The 24,875-nt window shown below is 40.3% G+C and overlaps 1 protein-coding gene across 3 annotated transcripts in view; it reads left to right on the top strand.

Moving 5' to 3' along the window:
• The window catches only part of LOC128690000 (EGFR adapter protein), a 446,918-nt gene that overhangs the window by 401,690 nt on the left and 20,353 nt on the right, over positions 1-24,875 (top strand). For all 3 annotated transcript variants that reach the window (XM_053778475.2, XM_053778477.2, XM_053778478.2), the window contains exons 3-5: positions 3,840-4,024; positions 5,236-5,526; positions 13,905-14,111. In XM_053778475.2, coding sequence (XP_053634450.1) covers positions 3,840-4,024; positions 5,236-5,526; positions 13,905-14,111 — 683 coding nt within the window. The remainder of the gene's footprint in view (positions 1-3,839; positions 4,025-5,235; positions 5,527-13,904; positions 14,112-24,875) is intronic.

The raw sequence follows: 24,875 nt of genomic DNA, 5'->3' as shown, positions 1-24,875 counted from the left end.
GTATTGTGCACCCCGTATTGTGCACCCCGTATTGTGCACCCCGTATTGTGCACCCCGTATTGTGCACCCGTATTGTGCACCCCGTATTGTGCACCCCGTATTGTGCACCCCGTATTGTGCACCCGTATTGTGCACCCCGTATTGTGCACCCCGTATTGTGCACCCGTATTGTGCACCCCGTATTGTGCACCCCGTATTGTGCACCCCGTATTGTGCACCCCGTATTGTGCACCCGTATTGTGCACCCCGTATTGTGCACCCCGTATTGTGCACCCGTATTGTGCACCCCGTATTGTGCACCCCGTATTGTGCACCCGTATTGTGCACCCCGTATTGTGCACCCCGTATCCATCCTGTGGACGGTTGCGCAAAGAACATAGATGTGAATACACAAATGAAAAAGGCCCCAAAACGGTTTACAGGAGTACATCTGGATTTATATCAACAGTTCATTTATCTGTTACATCAAATTTAGAAAACTTACTTAATATTTCTGGTATCTTATTTTCATTAATAAGATATCTTGACATGTCACATAGGTTATTATACTGTCTATCTCTAAATTCCTCAGTAAATGGACAAATAAGCTCATAGCGTTCAAGATAGGGCCGGCCACATGCTTTGCATTTGGTTTGATCATCTGTGTGTCTGCCAAACTGCCAGAAATACTTGTAACCAAGCCTAAGCCTGGCCACTACAACATCAGTCACTCTATTCACATTGCAAGTTGCTCCATAAACGTACTTGTATACGTTAATGTTATCATAGTGGATTATAGATCTACTCAGGTGTCTAATTGCATTCCAATAACATTGTTTAATTATTTACCTCTCACTTTCTCCTAATATTATTCGTAATGCTAGACACAGATACTCCAAAGTTATATTCTATATTTTCCTTCAGGATACTTTTCTTGGCTAATATATCGACTTTATCTTGAAGGAGTAGGTGAAAAGTCTAACATAATCGAAATATTAAGACTGCAATAAATTCGCCTTAAGCCAGATTAGGAAATACCCTTGACCTTACCTGTATATTCAGAAACACTGAGAATCTGGTACGCAACATAAGGGAGTTAAAAACAACTAATTTAAATTACAACGTAATTGAGGTTGATACCTACATTTGCACTGGTCTTCAGCAACAAAATGCACCCACTCACGAGGGTGTATTCAACAAATTCAATTTCTGTAATTAAAATGTTAAATGAGACCAAATAATGTGATAATGTGAGTGACGTGGAATTGACCTAGTATCTTGTGATGAGATAAATGACACTAGAAGTATGCTACTAGAAGTGTGCTCCAGACACGTAAAATTAAGAAAGAGGGAGTCGCTCTCTCTCTACAAGAGAAGACAAAGAAAAGCTGCAACTTCTTAAAAGTTGCAAATTTTATTAAAAACGAAACAGGAGAGACAGATGGGCAGAAAAAAACGAAATTGAAAGAATACAAAATATTTTTTTTCTCATGCAAAATCCATGGCAAAAACTACATTTAGCATTAGGTTGGTGCTTAAAGGAAATAAAACTTACAATGGCGACAACAAAGAAATAAGCAAAATACTGAATTCCCAGTCAACTATCAGTCAGTTTAAACACAAAATAGTTGAGTTTTTATGGAAAAGACTCAGAGCTCTGCCGACATCTTCATAATTTCTGACATCACACTAATTCACTCGACGTCAATGCCACTGATAGCACGTCCGTCCACTGGACTCCTTCCCAGGCCCTGACTCATGGAACTCCATACTTATAAATAACTGCAAGAAACAACTATCTCATGCTTTAAATATTCTAAGGAGACTAAACCTTGGACACGTGCAACAAAACATTTGCGAAGAACTATAGACCGATGGTGATAACGTTCATCAAAATCTTTGAATTTTAAGAAACAAGATTGTTAATCACATGGAACCACAACAATTAAACAACCCAGCGCAACATGGATTTAGAGCAGGTCGTTCCTGGATCTTGCAATTACTGGACCATTACATGGTCTTGGATGCCCAGTAGACAAGCAAAATACAGATGTACCGTAAACAGACTTTATAAAAGCCTTTAACAGGTGCAACCATAGTGTTATAGTGCACAAAATGCGGGCAAAAGGAATAACTTGAAAAGTGGCCAGATGGATATTTAATTTTCTAACAACAAAAAAAATACAACTATAGAGTGATAGTGAACATAGTGAAATCAGAGGCTGCTACAGTGAAAAGTTCTGTTTCCCAAGACATTACTCGCTTATATTTTCTTGCCCATTCTTATACCCAACACAGAGACGTGATCAATAGCTCCATATCATTCTTTGTAGATGATACTAGAATTTGTTGCAGGACCCAGCAAACCTCCAAGTTGATATATAGCAAGTATTCCAGTGGGACACTGACAGTAATGTGGATATTTTGAGGAACGAAAAACTCGAGCAGAGTATAAAACAAATTCGAATCCCTTAGTAGCGCAAAAGATACACGTAATAACGTCAGATCTCACTTTCAAGGATCACAGCAGTGTTATTAACACAACTGCAAGGAAGACGATGTTTTGGAAAACTAAAACCTACAAAACAAGAGATGCTAAGCCAGTGTTGATACTCAAGTCATTTCTTCTCTCTGTAGCTAGGCGGGAATATTGCTGTACTCTGACAGCCCCTTTTAAGATAGTACATAAATGGTATACAATACTGACAAAATGGGAAACATGTGGGTATCTTTATTTGTAGACGTTTCGCCAAACAGTGGCTTTACAGTACAATACAAGGACATAATGTGAAGAATTATATACAAAAGATGAGGTAATCATTCCCTCAGCCTTGAAATTGGCGAACAACACCGTAGTCTTGACGGAACTGAAGCAGTCATGGAGCTTGGCGCTTATATACTGGCGACAGGTGTAGGGCGTGCAGCAGATGAAGGCATATTCACTGGTAGGCGGGATTCCCCAGTATATAATTGTTCACATTATGCCCTTGTATTGATAAAGCCACTGGCTGACGAAACGTCTACAAATAAAGATACCCAGATGTTGCACATGTCTCTAATTCTTCACCTTTTAAGGTAGGCGAAATTGCGAATCTGGAGAATAGGCGCGTTTAAAGTCAAACACCTAAATTATTGGGAACGTTAACTCCTTTGAAATGTATTCCTTGGAACGTTTGCAAGAAAGATACACCAGAATTTACGTTTGAAAAATTCTAGAGCACACAGAAATCACTCCCTATGAAAGCAAGAGGCTTGGCAGATAATACGAATTATCCCTTATGGAAACCAGAGGTGTAATGAGTGCACTTAGATATAATAAGCTTAAAGGGACCAACATTCTTCAGCACATTCCCTCCCTCCGTAAGGGAGACGACCAACATTCATCTATCTGGCATCGATAGGGAAATGATAAGTTCCTCAAGTCAGGTCCTCATCAGCCTAGCTATGATGCATTCATTCTGGTAACACTAGTAACCTGGTTGATCAGGTCATTAACCAGAAGACTTGGCCTCGGACCGGGCCACGGGGAGAGTAATCCTCGTAACCATCTCCAAGTTAACTTCAGGTAAGCAGTGTTATGGAGAACAGCTGAGTTAGTTGAGTATCTGCCTACTGATTTTCGAACCTCTTCCATACAGATGAAGTATTGATGACCCACCATTGGAACTTTTTGTCATCTGACCGAAGCCTTCCACTGGCTTACCGGTCCACCCCTTTAAAAATTATGGTTATAGTTATAGCCATTTTTTTGTACAAATATTTTAAGACAATTATATTCTTCAACTTCTGATACTTTATCTGTAATATATTTGTAAGTGATTTTACTTAATATGTTGTTCAGTCTTGTATTTTGCTTTCAGGCTGCTGCAGCTTCTCGCGAGTCTAGTCCTAGCTCCAAAATGCGAACTCCAGGTAGTCCGGCTGTAGCCTCTAGCCCATCACATAACTTGGTGGGGCTACAGAAACCTTCCTCCTTGCCTGGCCTACATAGCCACCCAGAGAATGACAACAGTGCTCATTCACCCGACAGTGAAAACAGCAATAGGTAGGAGGACTAGTTTTAGTGAGTTGACTCCCTTATGTTAATATGGCCATATAAGGAAAGTGGAAAAATCATAGAAATAAGTCTCAACCTCATTACATAGAGATATTATTTACGCAGTGTGTGTACCCACCTATGTGGGATTACATGGGTTGAGTCTCTGTTGCTGGCCCTGCCTTAAATCTTCCTTTTAGCTTAATTGGTCCTATCATGCCTGTTCTTAAAACAATGTATGAAGCCTGCCTCCACTATTTCTTTACTGTCTGTCCACTCTCAGGCTGGATAAACTACTTCCTATGTCTCTGTAATGTCTAACTTCCAGCTTCGCCTGACCGTTTATCAAGTCCTTTGAGCATTTTGTATGTGATTATGCCTCCCCTGGTTCTTTTATTCTTCATCGTGTGTGTGTGGGGGTGCTATGAGCGAGTGTATATATGTGTGGGGGCTATGAGTGTGAGTGTATGTGTGGGGGACTATGGGTGTGTGTATGTGTGGGGACTATGGGTGAGTGTATGTGTGGGGGACTATGGGTGAGTGTATGTGTGGGGGCTGTGGGTGTGTGTGGGGGATTATGGGGGATTTATGTGTATTTGTGGGTGGGTATCGGTGCCCTCAGTGTGTGTGGGGGACTATGGGTGAGTGTGTGTTTGTGTGTGTGGGGTGCTATGAGCGGGTGTGTATATGTGTGGGGACTATGGGTGAGTTTGTGTCTATGTATGGGGGACTATGGGTTAGTTTGTGTGTATGTATGGGGGACTATGGGTGAGTTTGTATGTATGGGGGACTATGGGTGAGTTTGTATGTATGGGGGACTATGGGTGAGTTTGTGTGTATGTGTGGGGGACTATGGGTGAGTGTGTATGTGTGGGGGGACTATGGGTGAGTGTGTATGTGTGGGGGGAGTATGGGTGAGTGTGTATGTGTGGGGGGAGTATGGGTGAGTGTGTATGTGTGAGGAGACTATGGGTGAGTATGTGGGGGGATTATGGGGGATTTATGTATGTTTGTGGGTGGGTATTGGTGCCCTCAGCAATAACATGTACAACATATACGTCTCTTAAAGTTAACACGCTATCTACATTTCCAGGTTAAATTTATCTTTATTTTATCACAGTAAAGTAATATTTAGCTAATAGATAAGCTGAACCAACATAAATTACTATAAATGTATATACTACATAAGCCACACTAATTATTGTATGTATTTTTTCCAGTCCGTCAGAGTTGAACAGTTCTAAGAGGCTCGCTGACAAGCCACCACTCATCAAGAAACTCAGTGTTGCCCTCGAGTCCACTTTGAACTTAGAGGAGGACCTACGCCCCCTAGTCACCTCCTCCCCTCCCTCCCAGTCATGTCAAACCTCCTGTGTCACTACCAGTACCACCAGCTCCTCCTCAACTACCAGCACAGCAGTTGTTGGCTACGTTAACGAGGTCAGCGATACCTCGGTGAACAGTGTTCTGTCTGCAGATGGCCAAGAGCAGCAAGACACGGATAATAAATGGTGTGTATTATTCCTAACAATATAGCCATTATCTTCATCATGTCCCAAATAACAGTGTTACTTATAAGCCAGGAACTTTAGGCTTTTATTATTATAATCTTAACCAAGCGCTAAAGCCGTAAGAGTCATACAGCGATGCAGGGTAATGTGCTAAAAGGTGTAATACTTTAGGCTTTTGGAAGGAAATGAGATAAAACTATAAATTAATATGACATTTTATTGTGGCAACGTTTTGCTCTCCAAGAGCTTGTCAAGCCGGCTTGACAATCTACTGGAGGGTGAAACGTTGCCACTATACATTAGTAGAAACAAAGTTTAGTATCCAGAACACTACGATAGTACTTAATGCGATACCGGCATTAACTGCCATCCTAAAAAACCCAGCAGTTATATAAAAAAAAGGTAATTAACTGCTTAAGTTTGTCTTATTAATAATCATATTGAATACAAGTTTCTTTGATTCATGTATAGTATGTTAACTACATTATTTTTTTAGTAATTATTAAGTTTATAAGGAAGAGAAATAGCAAAAAAGGTTTATTACAGTTTACTACGATAAGAATTTTTCCAGAACTAGTGTCCTAAATGTGGGAAATATACAGTGGAACCTCGATACTTGAACTTAATTCGTTCCAGAAGGCTGTTTGAGTGCCGCTCGGTTCGAGTACCGAACAAAATTTTCTTATAAGGCAAAATGTAAATTAGATTAATCCGTTTTAGACCCCCAGAAATACACTTAGTGAATTTGTGGTGTATTTTCGTATAGCATTTATGATTGTATTCTCGTTTGCTTGATCTCGTTTGATAGAATGAAAGATATATTACAGAACAGAGATGATTTTGAGTGGTTTAAAGACTAAAAGTACCTTGAAATTGAGCTCAAAATAGCGGAAATGTTCGATTTTTGCTAATGCTCAGGAGTAAACAAATCACATCACGTGTCCAATACACGTCAACTGGTGGGTATAATTGCTTTCACAAATGCGCTGATATTATTTATAAAAAAGAAATCAATAATGCAGTAGTCTGCATAATAATAAATCTTCTATTTTTTGTGTGAATAAAAATTCAAAATGGAAAGCAAGCGTAATATAAGAGGAGCCTGAAGTGGGAGGAGCAATAGGAGAGAGGGAGGGGCCAGCAGAAGGAGCATTCAGTATCTGAAGAGTTGTCGTGATAGCCGGATACTAGCGGTGGCCGGAATACAATGTTGTGTAATTACGCTAATATTAGTAATAAAGGTTATCTATCACATTTATTCCAACTTGATATCAGAAACATGATAGATAACTAGAAGCACAATAAAGACACCGAAATTAATAATAAAAGGCACATATGGAGAGGCGGAGGTGGTGTTTACTTCAAGGCAAACACACTAACCAATTTTCTTTTTGGTGGCTGTTATCAATAATCTTCTTAGGCCCCATGGTGACCTATTTATACAAATAAAAAAAACAAAAACTAAAATGCAGACGAACAGGAAATAGTTTTCAGTGAATTTCAGCAGAGTTTTGGACTGAGCAACAGCTGAGCTGCGGGGAGACTGATGCACATGTTCTGGCAGATCGTGTTTGTTTGGTCGAGTGCTGAACAGACGGTTGACTACCGAGTGATTTTTTTACCTAACAAAGCACAGAGCGTTCGAGTACCGAGGTTACATTTCATTTCAATAAAAGACGTAGAGGATACAATTTCTTCTACAAATATTGATAGAACTAAGTTAAAAGGCATGTTTTATATAAATATATATATATATATATATATATATATATATATATATATATATATATATATATATATATATATATATATATATATATTCGTGCCCAATAGATAAAACTTGCGATTTTGGCTTATATAACACCCCTATTCTTACTGAATAAGGCAACCGAAAATTTGTGTATTCATTAATTTCGCAAAAAATCATTTTGAACCTAACGAGAAAAATATATTTCATTGTGTTTGTTTATTATAAACTTTAAAATATATGTAGTTGGATTAAGGTAAATTAAATTGTGCTTGTTATAATAAGGTTAGGTAAGTTTTCTAATGTTCTCTTGGTACAAAATTAACTTTTACATTAAGATAAATGAAAAAAAAATATATCTTCAAATGTATAAGAGAAAATTTTAGGACTTACTTTAAAATGAGTTCTTGCTAATTGACCAGTGTTACGACACACACACACACACACACACACACACACACACACACACACACACACACACACACACACACACACACACACACACACAAACATCTTTCTATGGATCCTGAGAAAGGGAGCAAAGACACTATGTGTACCACTAACAACAATCTTCAACACATCTAAACAGGGTGATTACCTGAAGTATGGAAGACAGAATATGTAGTCCCAATTTTTAGAAAAGGAGACAAACACGAAGTATTAAATTACAGACCAGTGTCACTGACATAATATGCAAGGTCATAGAGAAGATTATCAGAAGAGTGGTGGAGCACCTAGAAAGGAATGGGCTTATCAACGACAGCCAGCAAGGTATCAGGAATAGGAAATCCTGCATCACAAACCTACTGGATTTCTATGGCAGTAAGATGAGAGAGAGGGGTGGGTAGATTGCGTTTTCTTGGACTGCAAGAAGGCGTTTGACACAGTTCCACACAAGAGATTAGTGCAGAAGCTGTAGGACCCGGCAGGGACAACAGGGAAGGCACTACAGTGGATCAGGGAATACCTGTCAGGAATACAACAGCAAGTCATGGTACGTGGTGAGGTGTCAGAGTGGGCGCCTGTAACGAGTGGGGTGCTACAGGGATCAGTCCTAGGACGGTACTGTTGATTGCATGTATGAATGACATGACGGAAGGAATAAACTCCGAAGTGTCCCTGCTTGCAAATGATGCGAAGTTTATGAGAAAAATTCAATTGAACGAGGACCAGGCAGAACTACAGAGGGATCTGGACAGGCTGCAGGACTGGTCCCGCAACTCGCTCCTGGAGTTCAACCCCACCAAGTGCAAAGTCATGAAAATTGGGGAAGGGCAAAGATGACCACAGACGGAGTACAGTCTAGGGGGCCAGAAACTACAAACCTCATTCAAGGAAAAGTATAACACCAGGCACATCTCCTGAGGCGCACATCAACCAAGTAACTGCCGCAGCATGCGGGCGCCTGGCAAACCTGAGAACAGCATTCCAACATCTTAATCAGGAGTCATTCAGGAACCTGTACATTAGGCCTATTTTGTAGTATGCAGCTCCAGTTTAGAACCCTCACCAAACCAAACATGTAAGGAAACTAGAGAAAATGCATATGTTTGCAACAACACTAGTCCCTGAGCTAAGGTATGTCCTATGAGGAGAGGTTAAGGGAAATCAACCTGACTACACTGGAAAACGGGAGAGATAGGGGGGATATGATAACATAAAATACTGAGAGGAATAGACAAGGTGGACAGAGACAGGATGTTCCAGAGATGGGACACAGCAACAAGGGGTCACAGTTGGAAGTTGAAGGCTCAGATGAACCACAGGGATGTCAGGAAGTAAGTATTTCTTCAGTCACAGAGTTCTCAGGAAGTGTAACAGTCTGGGAAGTGATGTAGTGGGGGTAGGATCTTTATATAGCTTTAAGGAGAGGTATGATAAGCTCACAGAGTGGATTGAGTGACCGAGTAGCGGCCAGTGAAGATGCGGGGCCAGGAGCTATGACATCTTAATAAGGAATCGTTCAGGACCCTGTACACCGTGTACGTTAGGCCCATATTGGAGTATGCGGCACCAGTTTGGAACCCACACCTAGCCAAGCACGTAAAGAAACTAGAGAAAGTGCAAAGGTTTGCAACAAGACTAGTCCCAGAGTTAAGAGGTATGTCCTATGAGGAAAGGTTAAGGGAAATCAACCTGACGACACTGGAGGACAGGAGAGATAGGGGGGACATGATAACGACTTACAAAATACTGAGAGGAATTGACAAGGTGGACAAAGACAGGATGTTCCAGAGACTGGACACAGCAACACGGGGACACAGTTGGAAACTGAAGACACAGATGAATCAAAGGGATGTTAGGAAGTATTTCTTCAGCCACAGAGTAGTCAGGAAGTGGAATAGTTTGGGAAGCGATGTAGTGGAGGCAGGATCCATACATAGCTTTAAGCAGAGGTACGATAAAGCTCATGGTTCAGGGAGAGTGACCTAGTAGCGACCAGTGAAGAGGCGGGGCCAGGAGCTTGGACTCGACCCCTGCAACCTCAACTAGGTGAGTACAACTAGGTGAGTACACACACACACACACACACACACACACACACACACACACACACATATATATATATATATATATATATATATATATATATATATATATATATATATATATATATATATATATATATTATGCTCAGCTAGTTGTGGTTGCAGGGGTCGAGTCACAACTCCTGGCCTCGCCTCTTCACTGGCCACTACTAGGTCACTCTTCCTCCTCCATGCACTTTATCACACCTCTTCTTAAAGCTGTGTATGGATCCTGCCTCCACTACATCACTTCCCAGACTATTCCACTTCCTGACAACTCTGTGACTGAAAAAAATACTTCCTAACATCCCTATGATTCATCTGAGTCTTCAACTTCCAACTGTAACCCCCTTGTTGCTGTGTCCCATCTCTGGAACATCCTGTCTCTGACCGCCTTGTCGATTCCTCTGAGTATTTTATATGTCGTTAATATATCATCCCTATCTCTCCTGTCTTCCAGTGTTGTCAAGTCAATTTCCCTTAACCTCTCCTCGTAGGACATACCCCTTAGCTCCGGGACTAGTCTTGTTGCAAACCTTTGCACTTTTTCTAGCGTGCTTACATGCTTGGCTAGGTGTGGGTTCCAAACTGGTGCTGCATACTCCAATATGGGCCTAATGTACACAGTGTACAGGGTCCTGAACGATTCCTTAAGATGTTGGAATGCTGTTCTTAGGTTTGCTAGGCGCCCATATGCTGCAGCAGTTATTTGGTTGATGTGCTCAGTGATATACTCACGCCAAGATCATTTTCCTTGAGTGAGGTTTGTAGTCTTTTGCCCCCTCGACTGTATTCCGTCTGCGGTCTTCTTTGCCCTTCCCCAATCTTCATGACTTTACATTTGGTGGGGTTGAACTCCAGGAGCCAGTTGTTGGACCACGCCTGCAGCCTGTCCAGATCCCTTTGTAGTTCTGCCTGGCCCTCGTCTGATTGAATACTTCTCATCAACTTTGCATCATCTGCAAACAGGGACACTTCTGAGTCTATTCCTTCCGTCGTGTCATTCACAAATACCAGAAACAGCACCAGTCCTAAGACTGACCCTTGTGAAACCCCGCTTGTTGAAGGTGCCCACTCTGACACCTCGCCACGCACCATGACTCACTGTTGTCTTCCTGAGAGGTATTCCCTAATCCATTATAGTGCCTTCCCTGTTATCCCTGCCTGGTCCTCCGGCTTTTGCACTAATCTCTTGTGTGGAACTGTGTCAAATGCTTTTTTACAGTCCAAGAAAATGCAGTCTACCCACCCCTCTTTCTCTTGTCTTACTGCTGTCACCCTTTCATAGAACTCCAATAGGTTTGTGACACAGGATTTCCCGTCCCTGAACCGGTGCTGGCTGTCGTTGATAAACTTGTTCCTCTTTTCCTGATAATCTTCTCCATGACTTTGCATACTATACATGTTAGTGACACTGGTATGCAGTTTAATGGTTCATGTCTGTCTTCTGTGTGTGTGTGTGTGTGTGTGTGTGTGTGTGTGTGTGTGTGTGTGTGTGTGTGTGTGTGTGTGTGTGTGTATGTGTGTGTGTGTGTGTGTGTGTGTGTGTGTGTGTGCAAAACAACCACGGGCCTTTTGTGTTGCAATCAACACATCAGGAGTTTGCAGTGTTGCAGAAATGATTAGGAAGTACAGGTAAATACATTCAGGGGAACAACTCTAACAAGAATGAGATGGCATCCAGCAGATCAGTGCCAAGTGCCAGAAGATGAAGGCAAGTTGTTAAAACAGTAGCAGTAGAAGCATATAGAACCCCATCAACATTAAATATTTAGTAATGACCTAGCAACCACATTAGAGATATGACAACTATCACCAACATGGCATCAAACTTCATATCTTATCAATACTATAAAAGACTTTAATATTGTGATCTGAAAGATGTCTGGCATCTATTAGTAGGGAAAATTCCACTGCATACAAAGAAAATGGGGAAGCAGCAAAAAGGGTGAACCTTGTTTCCCAAGGCTGGCCCGGTTGGCTGGCCCATTTGTTGGTGTACACTTCTGGGATGGAAAGGTACACCAACAAGTGCTGGACACACTACACTCAATCAAGGAGATGGTTAAGAAGCTGCTAAGTGAGCTAGATACCTCAAAGGTGGTGGGACCAGACATTTCTCCGTGGGTCCTGAGAGAGGGAGCTATGTTTGCCACTAGCAACAATCTTCAGCACATTTATTGAAACAGGGCAACTGCTTGAAGTGTGGAAGACAGCAAATGTAGTTCCAGTCTTGAAGAAAGGAGACAGACGTGTAGCATTAAACTACAGACCAGTGTCACTGACATGTATGCAAAATCATTGAAAGGCTTATCAAAAAAAGACTGGTGGTGCACCTAGAGAGGAATGAGCTTATACACGATAACCAGCACGGTTTCAAGGAGGGGAAATCCTGTGTCTCAAACCTACTGGAGTTTTATGACAAGGTGATAGAAATAAAGCAGGAGAGTGAGGGCTGAGCAAACTGCATTTTCTTGGACTGTAAGAAGGCTTTCGACACAGTTCCTCAAAAGAGATTAGAGTAGAAGCTAGAGGAGCAGGTGGGAATAACAGGAAAGGCACTGCAGTGGATCAGAGAATGCCTGACAGGAAGGAAACAATGAGTGATGATGCGTGACGAGGTGTCAGAGTTGGCACTGTGGCGAGTAAGGTTCCACAATGGTCAGTCCTAGGGCCAGCGCTATTTCTGGTTTATGTGAATGATGGAAGTGATAGATTCAGGTGTCCCTGTTTGCAGACGATGTGGAGATAATGCAGAAAATTCAAATGGACGAGGATCAAGTTGGACTACAAAGGGATCTAGACAGGCTGCAAGCCTGGTCCAACAACTGGCTCCTGGAGTTTGACCCCACCAAGTGCAAGGTCATGAAGATTGGGGAAGGTCAAAGAAAACCACAGACAGTACAGGTTTGGGGGCCAAAGACTGTAAACCTCACTCAAGGAGAAGGATGTAGATGAATGGTTCAGAGAACCGACAGGTTGATAAATTAGACACATGCGCAACACTTGGGTATCTTTAATGAGGAAACGTTTCGCCACACAGGAAATGCTTCTTTGTATGGACCGATAAAGCCATTGTGTGGCAACACGTTTCCTCATTAAAGATACCCAAGTGTTGCATATGTGTCTAATTTATCAAGGAAGAGGATCTTAGGGTGAGTATAATACCAAGCACATCTCCTGAGATGCACATCAACCAAATAACTGCTTCAGCATATGAACGCCTAGCAAACCTAAGAATAGTGTTTCGACACCTGAGTAAAGAATCGTTCAAGACTGTACATCGTGTATGTTAGGCCCATATTGGGGTATACAGCAACAGTATGGAACCCACACCTGGTTAAGCACATCAAGAAATTAGAGAAAGTGCAAAGGTTTGCAACAAGACCAGTCCCAGAGCTAAGGGGTATGTCTTATGAGGAGAGGTTAAGGGAAATCGAAATGACAACACTGGAGGATAGGGGGGACATGGTAACAATGTATAAAATACTGAGGATTTGATAAGGTGGATAGGGACAGGATGTTTCAGAGATGGGACACCGCAACAACAGGTCAGAGTTGGAAGTTGAAGGCTCAGATGAACCACGCAGATGTCAGGAAGTATTTCTTCAGTCAGAGTTGTCAGGAAGTGGAATAGTCTTGAAAGTGATGTAGTGGAGGCAGGATATTTACTTAGCTTTAAGGAGAGGTATGATAAAGCTCATGGAGCAGGTAGAGTGGCTAAGTAGCGGCCAGTGGAGAGGCGGGGCCAAGAGCTGAGACTCGACCCCTGCAACCACAACTAGGTGAGCACACACACATGTACATATACATGTATGCAATTTTATTACTTAAGTTACTTCTGCATAGGTGGTAGGAGCCAAGTAGTAGGAGTTAAGATTCATGCCTGTCAAATAGTACTGATATTGGTTTGAGCCTCTGGAATGTTATTTACAAGATTAGTTCCTCCTTGTTTATTCACAGTTGTTGAGAGTGAAGAAGAAGCTGCAGGGATGAATGAGTTAAGCCTGCTACACTGAAAACTCACATGCAGAGAACTGCCAGAGATTCATTGTTATGGGTAGTAAAATAAGATAAAAGTACATTGGTTTCTTTTTCCACAGCCGACTCTCGGATGATGTGAAGCTGAAGCGCATATCTCAGATTTCTGTTAGCTCAAGTGCCTCATCAGGCATAGTAGGCCTTGATGTATCTACTTCAAGTACTCGTTCAGCATCACCTCCACCTCTCCCTGAGCGATCAGATTCCCTCACTCCTCCAGAGGAACCACATCTTAAGACGGCTGCTTGGTTTCAAGCTGGCATACCCAGGTGAGAATAGTATTTTTTTTTTTTAGGTAACATGAAAAAATCATTAGAAATTTGATTTAAGATTTTTATTTCTTTAGAATATACATGGAACTTACAATGGATGGGTTTGCTGTTTATTTGGTCACAGATTTCTTACATTTATGAGATTACATCATCTTGCTAAGAAAAACCCCCTTGCTATGTGAAGCGTTTTGGTCAAATTATTTTTAGATCTTTCAAACTCTTTAATACTAGTACTTGCATGTAAATTTAGGCTGAAAATTCAGAATGAATTTGTATTATGTATTTAAATATGGCACAAATGTGCCTCGCTTATACTCTTTTATTTATGAAGAATAAGTCATAATATCATGGATGGAACAGTTCAAAACTAACCCTTGGTTTGAGAGAGAAAGCTTTAGATGATGTTTTGATCCGTCCTGTAACGAAACTGAAACTTACAAGGTTTCTTCTCCATATTAGGGATTACTAGTAATTCCTCTATAAATGTTTTAATTACAGTATTTATTCTAACTTCTCTGGCAGCTTGACATGTTCGGTGTATTGTGAAAGCCATGTTTGTTCAAATGTACTGCATATTTTATCAAGGCAGAAATCATTTGTTATAAATTATGCTTTATCTAATTTGTCTTCTGTTGAGGTGGACCTGGGTATCATTTTGCTTTTGTGACATGATTTCTTGATGAGGCTTTGTGTGTAATGGGATAAAATACCAACACGATGTTAAAAAGAGATAAATGCAATTACAGTATATGCAGATTTCTTTGATGACGTTTTGCTCGCACAATGGGTATTATCAAACTTCAAACAGATAAATCTGTAGTAAGCAGATATTTATTTATACTGTAGTGAGTTGCAGTGAAATGACAAGTGAGACAAAAGTCAGGTCATGTTACATTGATTCCCAAACATTCTACAAGTTTTCTGGCGAGTGGATCAACAAAGTTGAATAAACTATTGTTATAGTTGAAGTTGTTAAAGATTTTGATGAGTTCCAATTCAGTTACCCCTCTCTGACTGTTTTCCGCCTTGGCAATTAGTCCATCTACTTGGAGGCCATTCTGGGTGTCAGTGCTTCCGCGGCACTATTTGGAGGCATTTTCTTAATGAGATTCTCATGCAACTGCCTTGCCTTTTCACATATGATTGACTGTGAAACACTATCCCCTGATAATTATTACTTGTTTATCCACACCGATAACAGTCTCTCCACATCTTCAAGTATTTACGATCTCTGTTTTGTAATCACACTTGCACCTTTTGCAACAACAGCTTCCTTGATTCCCTTTTTATTGTGCAATATAGTAGTGATGGTTGAATGGGGTTTGTTGTATAACTTTTCCAACTCCGAGATACCCACTCCACTTTCGTACTTTTCTATGATCTCCTTTTTCAGTTTCATGGTACACCTCACCCTTTTTACCACAGCGTTGGCACTAGAAGCTTTCTTGGGGCCCATGCTGGCTTATTTAGCAGTTACAAGCACTAAAAGCAGTGGAATACTACAAAATATATCGCAGGTACACATAGAATCGACAATGCCACACTGGCTGGTAGACTGGGTAACTGGCCAAGCCTGCTCACGGCGCCCAGCGGACACGTTCAGGACGAAAGCTCCTAACTGAGTTTTTAGTTGTTAACCGAGCCAATTTTTTATGCCAAAGCGAGGCGTTATCCGATTTTGGCGTTATCCGATTTTGGCGTTATCCGATCCAGGCATTAACTGGGGGTCCACTGTAATTAACAGAGAAACATGATATATACTCTAGAATGAATAAAATAGGCCATAATAAGATGAGTGATGATGGCAGCGGCAGCGTCCGAATTTTGTCCTTTTCTATCACTTAATCGGTTAACTAACTTGCTACACTCTTAATGCTGCACTTTATCACTGAAATTAACTGATACAATTTGTTTTGTTTAATCACTGAACTTAACTGATACAGTTTACTTTAATTCCATGGAAATCCTCTTTTTCTTATCAGCACTGTCCTTTGCACTTGTTTTCTTAGGACCTATGGTTAGAAAAAAAGAAATTTGGCCAAATGATTGTAAAAAATGCAAGCAAGCACTAGAGAACTGCTCTCACAACTATGTAAACATGTGGACTCCTTACTGGAGGTTTTGCTATTGGCTGTGCCATCTAGTAGCAGCATTCTGAACTATTATTACGTATTATGTATGTATGTATGTATGTATTATTATTATTATTATTACATATAATTATTATAATTATCATCATTATTATTATTATTAATTTAAAGAACTGAAGCTCACTCATTATTATTACAGTATTATTATACAGGTCCTCCATCACAAATCCGGCATCATTGGGACCTGTAGTGTGCCGGATTACTGAGTTTGCCGAATTACAGAGTGGTTAAGTTAGAATACACTTAATAAAATTAACCAACTTGACTTACAGAGTTCATTGAACATCAGCACAAATCGAACAAACCCGCTACTTTGAGCTCAATTTCAAGGTACTTTTCGTCATGAAAGCAATCAAAATCATGTCTTTTTCTGTAACATATCTTCCATTATATCAAATGAGTCCAAAAAATGAGAATACAACCATAAAAACCATATGAAAATATACTGCAAAGAGGCGGCTAATGGGTGAGAAGTGAACTCCCTTATTTATCGTCCGTCATTTTTATTTTTGTTGTACGTTAAGAAGCATCTTTCCATCATACATTGCCCAAGTTTCAATGAGATAGCCCAACAAACAATCGAGAAAAAAAAATATTTACCAAAAATCATATATGGCAAGCCCAAGCCAGGTACTGGAAATAAGTCACTTTGTCTGACTTTTCTGGGTTATACTAGGTTCTCTATACATACACTGCTATGTATGATAATCTATGTAACTGTATTTGTGTATACCTGAATAAACTTATTTACTTCTAGTCTGTCAACTGAGTACAAGAAGCTTCCCATTCACTTATTTCAACTACCCAATAAAGTGGTCAGAAATTGACAATTTGGCCGATTTCACACAAATTTCAACAGATGCCAATTTCAAAATAGGGTCCAGAATAAACAATGCAGACATTCCTGGTACTAAAATAACATTTTCTCTGTTCATTAGTCACGGCTACAGGCCACTCTTATATTACTCTTGCTTACCATTTGGAATTTTTATTCACAAAAAAAAAAATAAAAGATTTACTGTTATGCAGACTACTGCATTATTGTAATAATTTTATAAATAATGTCAATCCATTCTTGACTCCGTACTGGAATTTAGACTGGCAGGCGGACAGGTATTGGACGGTGACGTCATTTGTTTACTCTTGAGCTTTGCTAAAGAATAGAACATTTTCGCTACTGTGAGCGCAATTTCAAGGTACTTTTCGTCATGAAAGCAATCAAAATCATATCTATTTCTGTAATATATCTTTCATTCTATCAAATGAGACCGAAAAAATGAGAATATAACCATAACAACCATACAAAAATATACCACTAAGCGGCCGCTAATGGCTGAGAAGTGAACTCCGCTATTTATGGTCTGATTTCTTTCATTTTTGGTGTACGTGAAGAAGTATCTTTCCATTGTACATTGCCCAAGTTTGAATAAGATAACCCAACAAACAACTGAGAAAATAATAATAATAGTGTAATAATAATAATAATGCATGTATCTTTATTTACTACACGTACATGTACAAGGTATACAGGCCTAGCTGACATCAGTGACATACTTCTGTATAGAAAGGCACTTGTTATGCTGAGTATTTCAAGAAAATTAGGTCAGTGTCCCAGGATAACACCCACACTAGTCGACTAACACCCAGGTACCCATTTACTGATGGGTAAACATAGACAACAGGTGTAAAGAAACACGCCTAATGTTTCTACCCTGGCTGGGAATCGAATATTTACCAAAAATCATATATGGCTAATCCAAGCCAGGTACTAAAAATAAGCCACATTGACTTTTTTGGGGTTATCCTAGGTTCTCTACACATATGCTGCTATGTGTGATAATCTGTAGAGAGAAAATAACTTTTTTGTTTCATGTTTATGGTGGAGTACGAGTGTATATCATAGTTAGCCCTGTGCTATACTCTGTTTTCTCTAATAGAAGCCCCCAAGACAAGGATAGGAGAATGGTATTTGTTTACCATATCCTCTTCATAACTAAATGAATACATTGCTAAGTGAGCAGAGGCTGTACTTATTACATCCTAACTTTCCACTTAGACTACAGTGGACCCCCGACATTTGATATTAATCCGTTCCTGAGAGCTCATCGAATGTCGAAAATATCGAAAGTCGAATTAATTTTCCCCATAAGAAATAATGGAAATCAAATCAATCTGTGCAAGACACCCAAAAGTGTGAAAAAAAATTTTTTACCACATGAAATTTTTTTTTTTATTATCACACCGGCCGATTCCCACCAAGGCAGGGTGGCCCGAAAAAGAAAAACTTTCACCATCATTCACTCCATCACTGTCTTGCCAGAAGGGTGCTTTACACTACAGTTTTTAAACTGCAACATTAACACCCCTCCTTCAGAGTGCAGGCACTGTACTTCCCATCTCCAGGACTCAAGTCCGGCCTGCCGGTTTCCCTGAATCCCTTCATAAATGTTACTTTGCTCACACTCCAACAGCACGTCAAGTATTAAAAACCATTTGTCTCCATTCACTCCTATCAAACACGCTCACGCATGCCTGCTGGAAGTCCAAGCCCCTCGCACACAAAACCTCCTTTACCCCCTCCCTCCAACCCTTCCTAGGCCGACCCCTACCCCGCCTTCCTTCCACTACAGACTGATACACTCTTGAAGTCATTCTGTTTCGCTCCATTCTCTCTACATGTCCGAACCACCTCAACAACCCTTCCTCAGCCCTCTGGACAACAGTTTTGGTAATCCCGCACCTCCTCCTAACTTCCAAACTACGAATTCTCTGCATTATATTCACACCACACATTGCCCTCAGACATGACATCTCCACTGCCTCCAGCCTTCTCCTCGCTGCAACATTCATCACCCACGCTTCACACCCATATAAGAGCGTTGGTAAAACTATACTCTCATACATTCCCCTCTTTGCCTCCAAGGACAAAGTTCTTTGTCTCCACAGACTCCTAAGTGCACCACTCACTCTTTTTCCCTCATCAATTCTATGATTCACCTCATCTTTCATAGACCCATCCGCTGACACGTCCACTCCCAAATATCTGAATACGTTCACCTCCTCCATACTCTCTCCCTCCAATCTGATATTCAATCTTTCATCACCTAATCTTTTTGTTATCCTCATAACCTTACTCTTTCCTGTATTCACCTTTAATTTTCTTCTTTTGCACACCCTACCAAATTCATCCACCAATCTCTGCAACTTCTCTTCAGAATCTCCCAAGAGCACAGTGTCATCAGCAAAGAGCAGCTGTGACAACTCCCACTTTGTGTGTGATTCTTTATCTTTTAACTCCACGCCTCTTGCCAAGACCCTCGCATTTACTTCTCTTACAACCCCATCTATAAATATATTAAACAACCACGGTGACATCACACATCCTTGTCTAAGGCCTACTTTTACTGGGAAAAAATTTCCCTCTTTCCTACATACTCTAACTTGAGCCTCACTATCCTCGTAAAAACTCTTCACTGCTTTCAGTAACCTACCTCCTACACCATACACTTGCAACATCTGCCACATTGCCCCCCTATCCACCCTGTCATACGCCTTTTCCAAATCCATAAATGCCACAAAGACCTCTTTAGCCTTATCTAAATACTGTTCACTTATATGTTTCACTGTAAACACCTGGTCCACACACCCCCTACCTTTCCTAAAGCCTCCTTGTTCATCTGCTATCCTATTCTCCGTCTTACTCTTAATTCTTTCAATTATAACTCTACCATACACTTTACCAGGTACACTCAACAGACTTATCCCCCTATAATTTTTGCACTCTCTTTTATCCCCTTTGCCTTTATACAAAGGAACTATGCATGCTCTCTGCCAATCCCTAGGTACCTTACCCTCTTCCATACATTTATTAAATAATTGCACCAACCACTCCAAAACTATATCCCCACCTGCTTTTAACATTTCTATCTTTATCCCATCAATCCCGGCTGCCTTACCCCTTTTCATTTTACCTACTGCCTCACGAACTTCCCCCACACTCACAACTGGCTCTTCCTCACTCCTACAAGATGTTATTCCTCCTTGCCCTATACACGAAATCACAGCTTCCCTATCTTCATCAACATTTAACAATTCCTCAAAATATTCCTTCCATCTTCCCAATACCTCTAACTCTCCATTTAATAACTCTCCTCTCCTATTTTTAACTGACAAATCCATTTGTTCTCTAGGCTTTCTTAACTTGTTAATCTCACTCCAAAACTTTTTCTTATTTTCAACAAAATTTGTTGATAACATCTCACCCACTCTCTCATTTGCTCTCTTTTTACATTGCTTCACCACTCTCTTAACTTCTCTCTTTTTCTCCATATACTCTTCCCTCCTTGCATCACTTCTACTTTGTAAAAACTTCTCATATGCTAACTTTTTCTCCCTTACTACTCTCTTTACATCATCATTCCACCAATCGCTCCTCTTCCCTCCTGCACCCACTTTCCTGTAACCACAAACTTCTGCTGAACACTCTAACACTACATTTTTAAACCTACCCCATACCTCTTCGACCCCATTGCCTATGCTCTCATTAGCCCATCTATCCTCCAATAGCTGTTTATATCTTACCCTAACTGCCTTCTCTTTTAGTTTATAAACCTTCACCTCTCTCTTCCCTGATGCTTCTATTCTCCTTGTATCCCATCTACCTTTTACTCTCAGTATAGCTACAACTAGAAAGTGATCTGATATATCTGTGGCCCCTCTATAAACATGTACATCCTGAAGTCTACTCAACAGTCTTTTATCTACCAATACATAATCCAACAAACTACTGTCATTTCGCCCTACATCATATCGTGTATACTTATTTATCCTCTTTTTCTTAAAATATGTATTACCTATAACTAAACCCCTTTCTATACAAAGTTCAATCAAAGGGCTCCCATTATCATTTACACCTGGCACCCCAAACTTACCTACCACACCCTCTCTAAAAGTTTCTCCTACTTTAGCATTCAAGTCCCCTACCACAATTACTCTCTCACTTGGTTCAAAGGCTCCTATACATTCACTTAACATCTCCCAAAATCTCTCTCTCTCCTCTGCATTCCTCTCTTCTCCAGGTGCATACACGCTTATTATGACCCACTTCTCGCATCCAACCTTTACTTTAATCCACATAATTCTTGAATTTACACATTCATATTCTCTTTTCTCCTTCCATAACTGATCATTTAACATTACTGCTACCCCTTCCTTTGCTCTAACTCTCTCAGATACTCCAGATTTAATCCCATTTATTTCCCCCCACTGAAACTCTCCTACCCCCTTCAGCTTTGTTTCGCTTAGGGCCAGGACATCCAACTTCTTTTCATTCATAACATCAGCAATCATCTGTTTCTTGTCATCCGCACTACATCCACGCACATTTAAGCAACCCAGTTTTATAAAGTTTTTCTTCTTCTCTTTTTTAGTAATTGTATACAGGAGAAGGGGTTACTAGCCCATTGCTCCCGGCATTTTAGTCGCCTCATACGACACGCATGGCTTACGGAGGAAAGATTCTTTTCCACTTCCCCATGGACAATAGAAGAAATAAAAAAGAACAAGAGCTATTTAGAAAAAAGAGAAAAACCTAGATGTATGTATATATACATATGCATGTGCGTGTCTGTGAAGTGTGACCAAAGTGTAAGTAGGAGTAGCAAGATATCCCTGTTATCTTAGCGTGTTTATGAGACAGAAAAAGAAACCAGCAATCCTACCATCATGCAAAACAGTTACAGGTTTTTGTTTCACAGTCATCTGGCAGGACGGTAGTACTTCCCTGGGTGGTTGCTGTCTACCAACCTACTAGAATAATTACAATAGAATAATTACAATAGAATAATTACAATAACAACAATAACAATAGATTAATAACAATAGAATAATTGACACTTACCTTTAATGAAGATCTGGTGATGATTGATGGGATGGGAGGAGGGGAGAGTGTGGATGGTGTTAGTGTTTAGAAGGGGAATCCCCTTCCATTAGGACTTTAACTGGCAGCCTCACCATGCCTTACCACATTGTGTATGCCACTACGATTCTTAAATCTTTCAAACCAACCTTTGCTGGCCTTAAATTCACTCACATCACCACTAGTTGCAGGCAATTTCTTTACCAAATCATCATGCACTCCGACACACGCACTCCACTCTCGTACTTTGCAATTATCTCTTTCTTCATTTCAGTAGTCATTAGCACCTTTTTTCTTGAAGGGGTGGCACTAGAAGCTTTCTTGGGGCCCATGGTTACTTATTTTGCAGAAACAAGCACCAAAAACAGTGATAATATGGATAATATGGAATGTACCAAATGTATCCTTAGATGTGTGCACACTGGCTGGCTTGTAAACACTGGCACACACGGGGCAGTTCAGGCCACACGTGGACACGTCTCGTACGAATCGTATCGAATATCGGGTTTTCCATCGAATGTCGAGGCAAAATTTTTGCGTTAAAATGCATTGAATGTCGGATTTATCGAATGTCGATGTCATCGAATGTCGGGGGTCCACTGTATTTTGCACATTCTATGCCTCATATTCTTGCAAGTTGTTTGTCTGCAGGTTTAGAATCAGTTTCTCCAATATTTTTCAGGTATATGTTATGATGTGTGTTTCTCAGCTGCACTTCAAAAAAACTGCTGTTAAACCTTAACCCTTTCAGGGTCCACAGGTCCTCTCAGAGACTTGTTCTCAGGGTCCCCCAAATTTCAAAAAAAGAAAAAAAAAATTTTCTTATGAAAAGATAGAGAATCTTTTCCTGATCATAATGACACCAAAAGTATGAAATTTGATGGAAAACTTACAGAATTATGCTCTCGCGAAGTTAGCGGTCTCGACGATGTTTACGCATCGGCGATTTTGCCCAATTTGAGCCCTATTTTCGGCCAGTTCCAATGTACTAGTCGAAACAAATCATAACTTTTTCGCTAGAACTCCATTTTTTCTATCGAATGAGTACAAGAAACCACCAATTTACCGGTTTCAACTATCCAATACAGTGGTCAGAATTTAGCAATTTTGCCAATTTCACACAAATTTCAAAAGATGCCAATTTCCAAATAGGGTCCAGAATAAACAAGAAAGACATTCCTGGCACTAAAGTAACATTTCCTCTGTTCATTAGTCACATCCCCAGGCCCCTCTTACATTTATTTTGCTTTCCACTTTCAATTTTTATTCTCACAAAAAATAGAAGATTTACTGTTATGCAGACTACTGCATTAGTGTAGAAATGGTATAAATAATATCGGCGCACTTGTGAAAGAATATTAGACTCACCAGTTGACATGTATTGGATGCTTTGCATGATTTGTTTACTTTTGAACTTTGGTAAAAATCGAACATTTCTGCTACTTTGAGCTCAATTTCAAGGTACTTTTCATTGTAAAACCAGTCAAAATCATCTCAATTTCTGTAATATGTCTTCCATTCTATACAATGAGACCAGGAAAACTAGAATACAACAATAAATACCATACGAAAATATAGTGCAAAGTTGCTGTTTTAATCCAAAAACACGGTCAAAGTTTTTTTTCTCATTACACACTGTGTGCTGCAGGATTTTTTTTATATTGCGCACACTGACCACCAAATTACTACCTCACTGCAACTACCCGAGCACACTGTTCCTAGCTCCGACTAACCCATACGAAGTCTCCCTTATTATCAACACACTAAAAAACAAGGCAGGAGATTTAAATAAATTACCACCCTTTATATACAAAAAAGTGTCACAAGTGCTATCACCAATCATTGCAACACTCTTTAACAAATCCATTGAATCCTCTACCTTCCCTACAGTTCTCAAAATAGCAAGGGTCACCCCGATCCATAAAGGAGGAGACCAAACAGAGTTGAATAACTATAGGCCAATATCCAACTTACACCCTCTCTCAAAAATCTTCGAAAAACTAATTCATAAACGAATCTACTCCTACCTCATCTCCCAAAACATTCTCAACCCCTGCCCATTTGGTTTCAGGCCTAATAAAATTACTAATGATGCTATTATATACATGCTAGAACATATATACACTGCAATAGAGTAAAAAGAAGTCCCACTGGGGATCTAGTTGGGTTATTGAGGCTAGGACTTTGGGTAGTTTCAAATTTAGGTTGGATAAGTACATGAGTGGGAGGGGTTGGATTTGAGAGGGACTTGCACATCGGAGCTTGTTTCTTGGGTGGCATTGAAAATTGGGTTGGTCAAATGTTTGTTAGTGGGATGAATTGTAAAGGACCTGCCTAGTATGGGCCAACAGGCCTGCTGCAGTGTTCCTTCTTTCTTATGTTCTTATGTTCATTGACTTACGTAAAGCTTTTGATACAGTTGACCATGACTTGCTCCACATAAAATTGTCACACTATGGTATAAGAGGGCACTCCCTCAACTACCTCAAGTCATACCTTAGCAACAGAAGCCAATACGTGTACACAAATGGGGAAAACTCTTCCGCACAACCAATTACAGTTGGTGTCCCACAGGAAAGTGTCCTTGGCCCTCTTCTCTTTCTCCTATACATAAATGACCTACCAAATGCTTCGCAGTTACTCAAACCCACACTACTTGCAGATGACACTACATACGTCTTCTCTCACCCGAGC

Source organism: Cherax quadricarinatus, chromosome 25 (genome assembly GCF_038502225.1).
Source record: "Cherax quadricarinatus isolate ZL_2023a chromosome 25, ASM3850222v1, whole genome shotgun sequence".
Lineage (NCBI taxonomy): Eukaryota > Metazoa > Arthropoda > Malacostraca > Decapoda > Parastacidae > Cherax > Cherax quadricarinatus.
The sequence above is the reverse complement of the archived record's forward strand: the minus strand, read 5'-3'. Positions and strand labels throughout refer to the sequence as shown.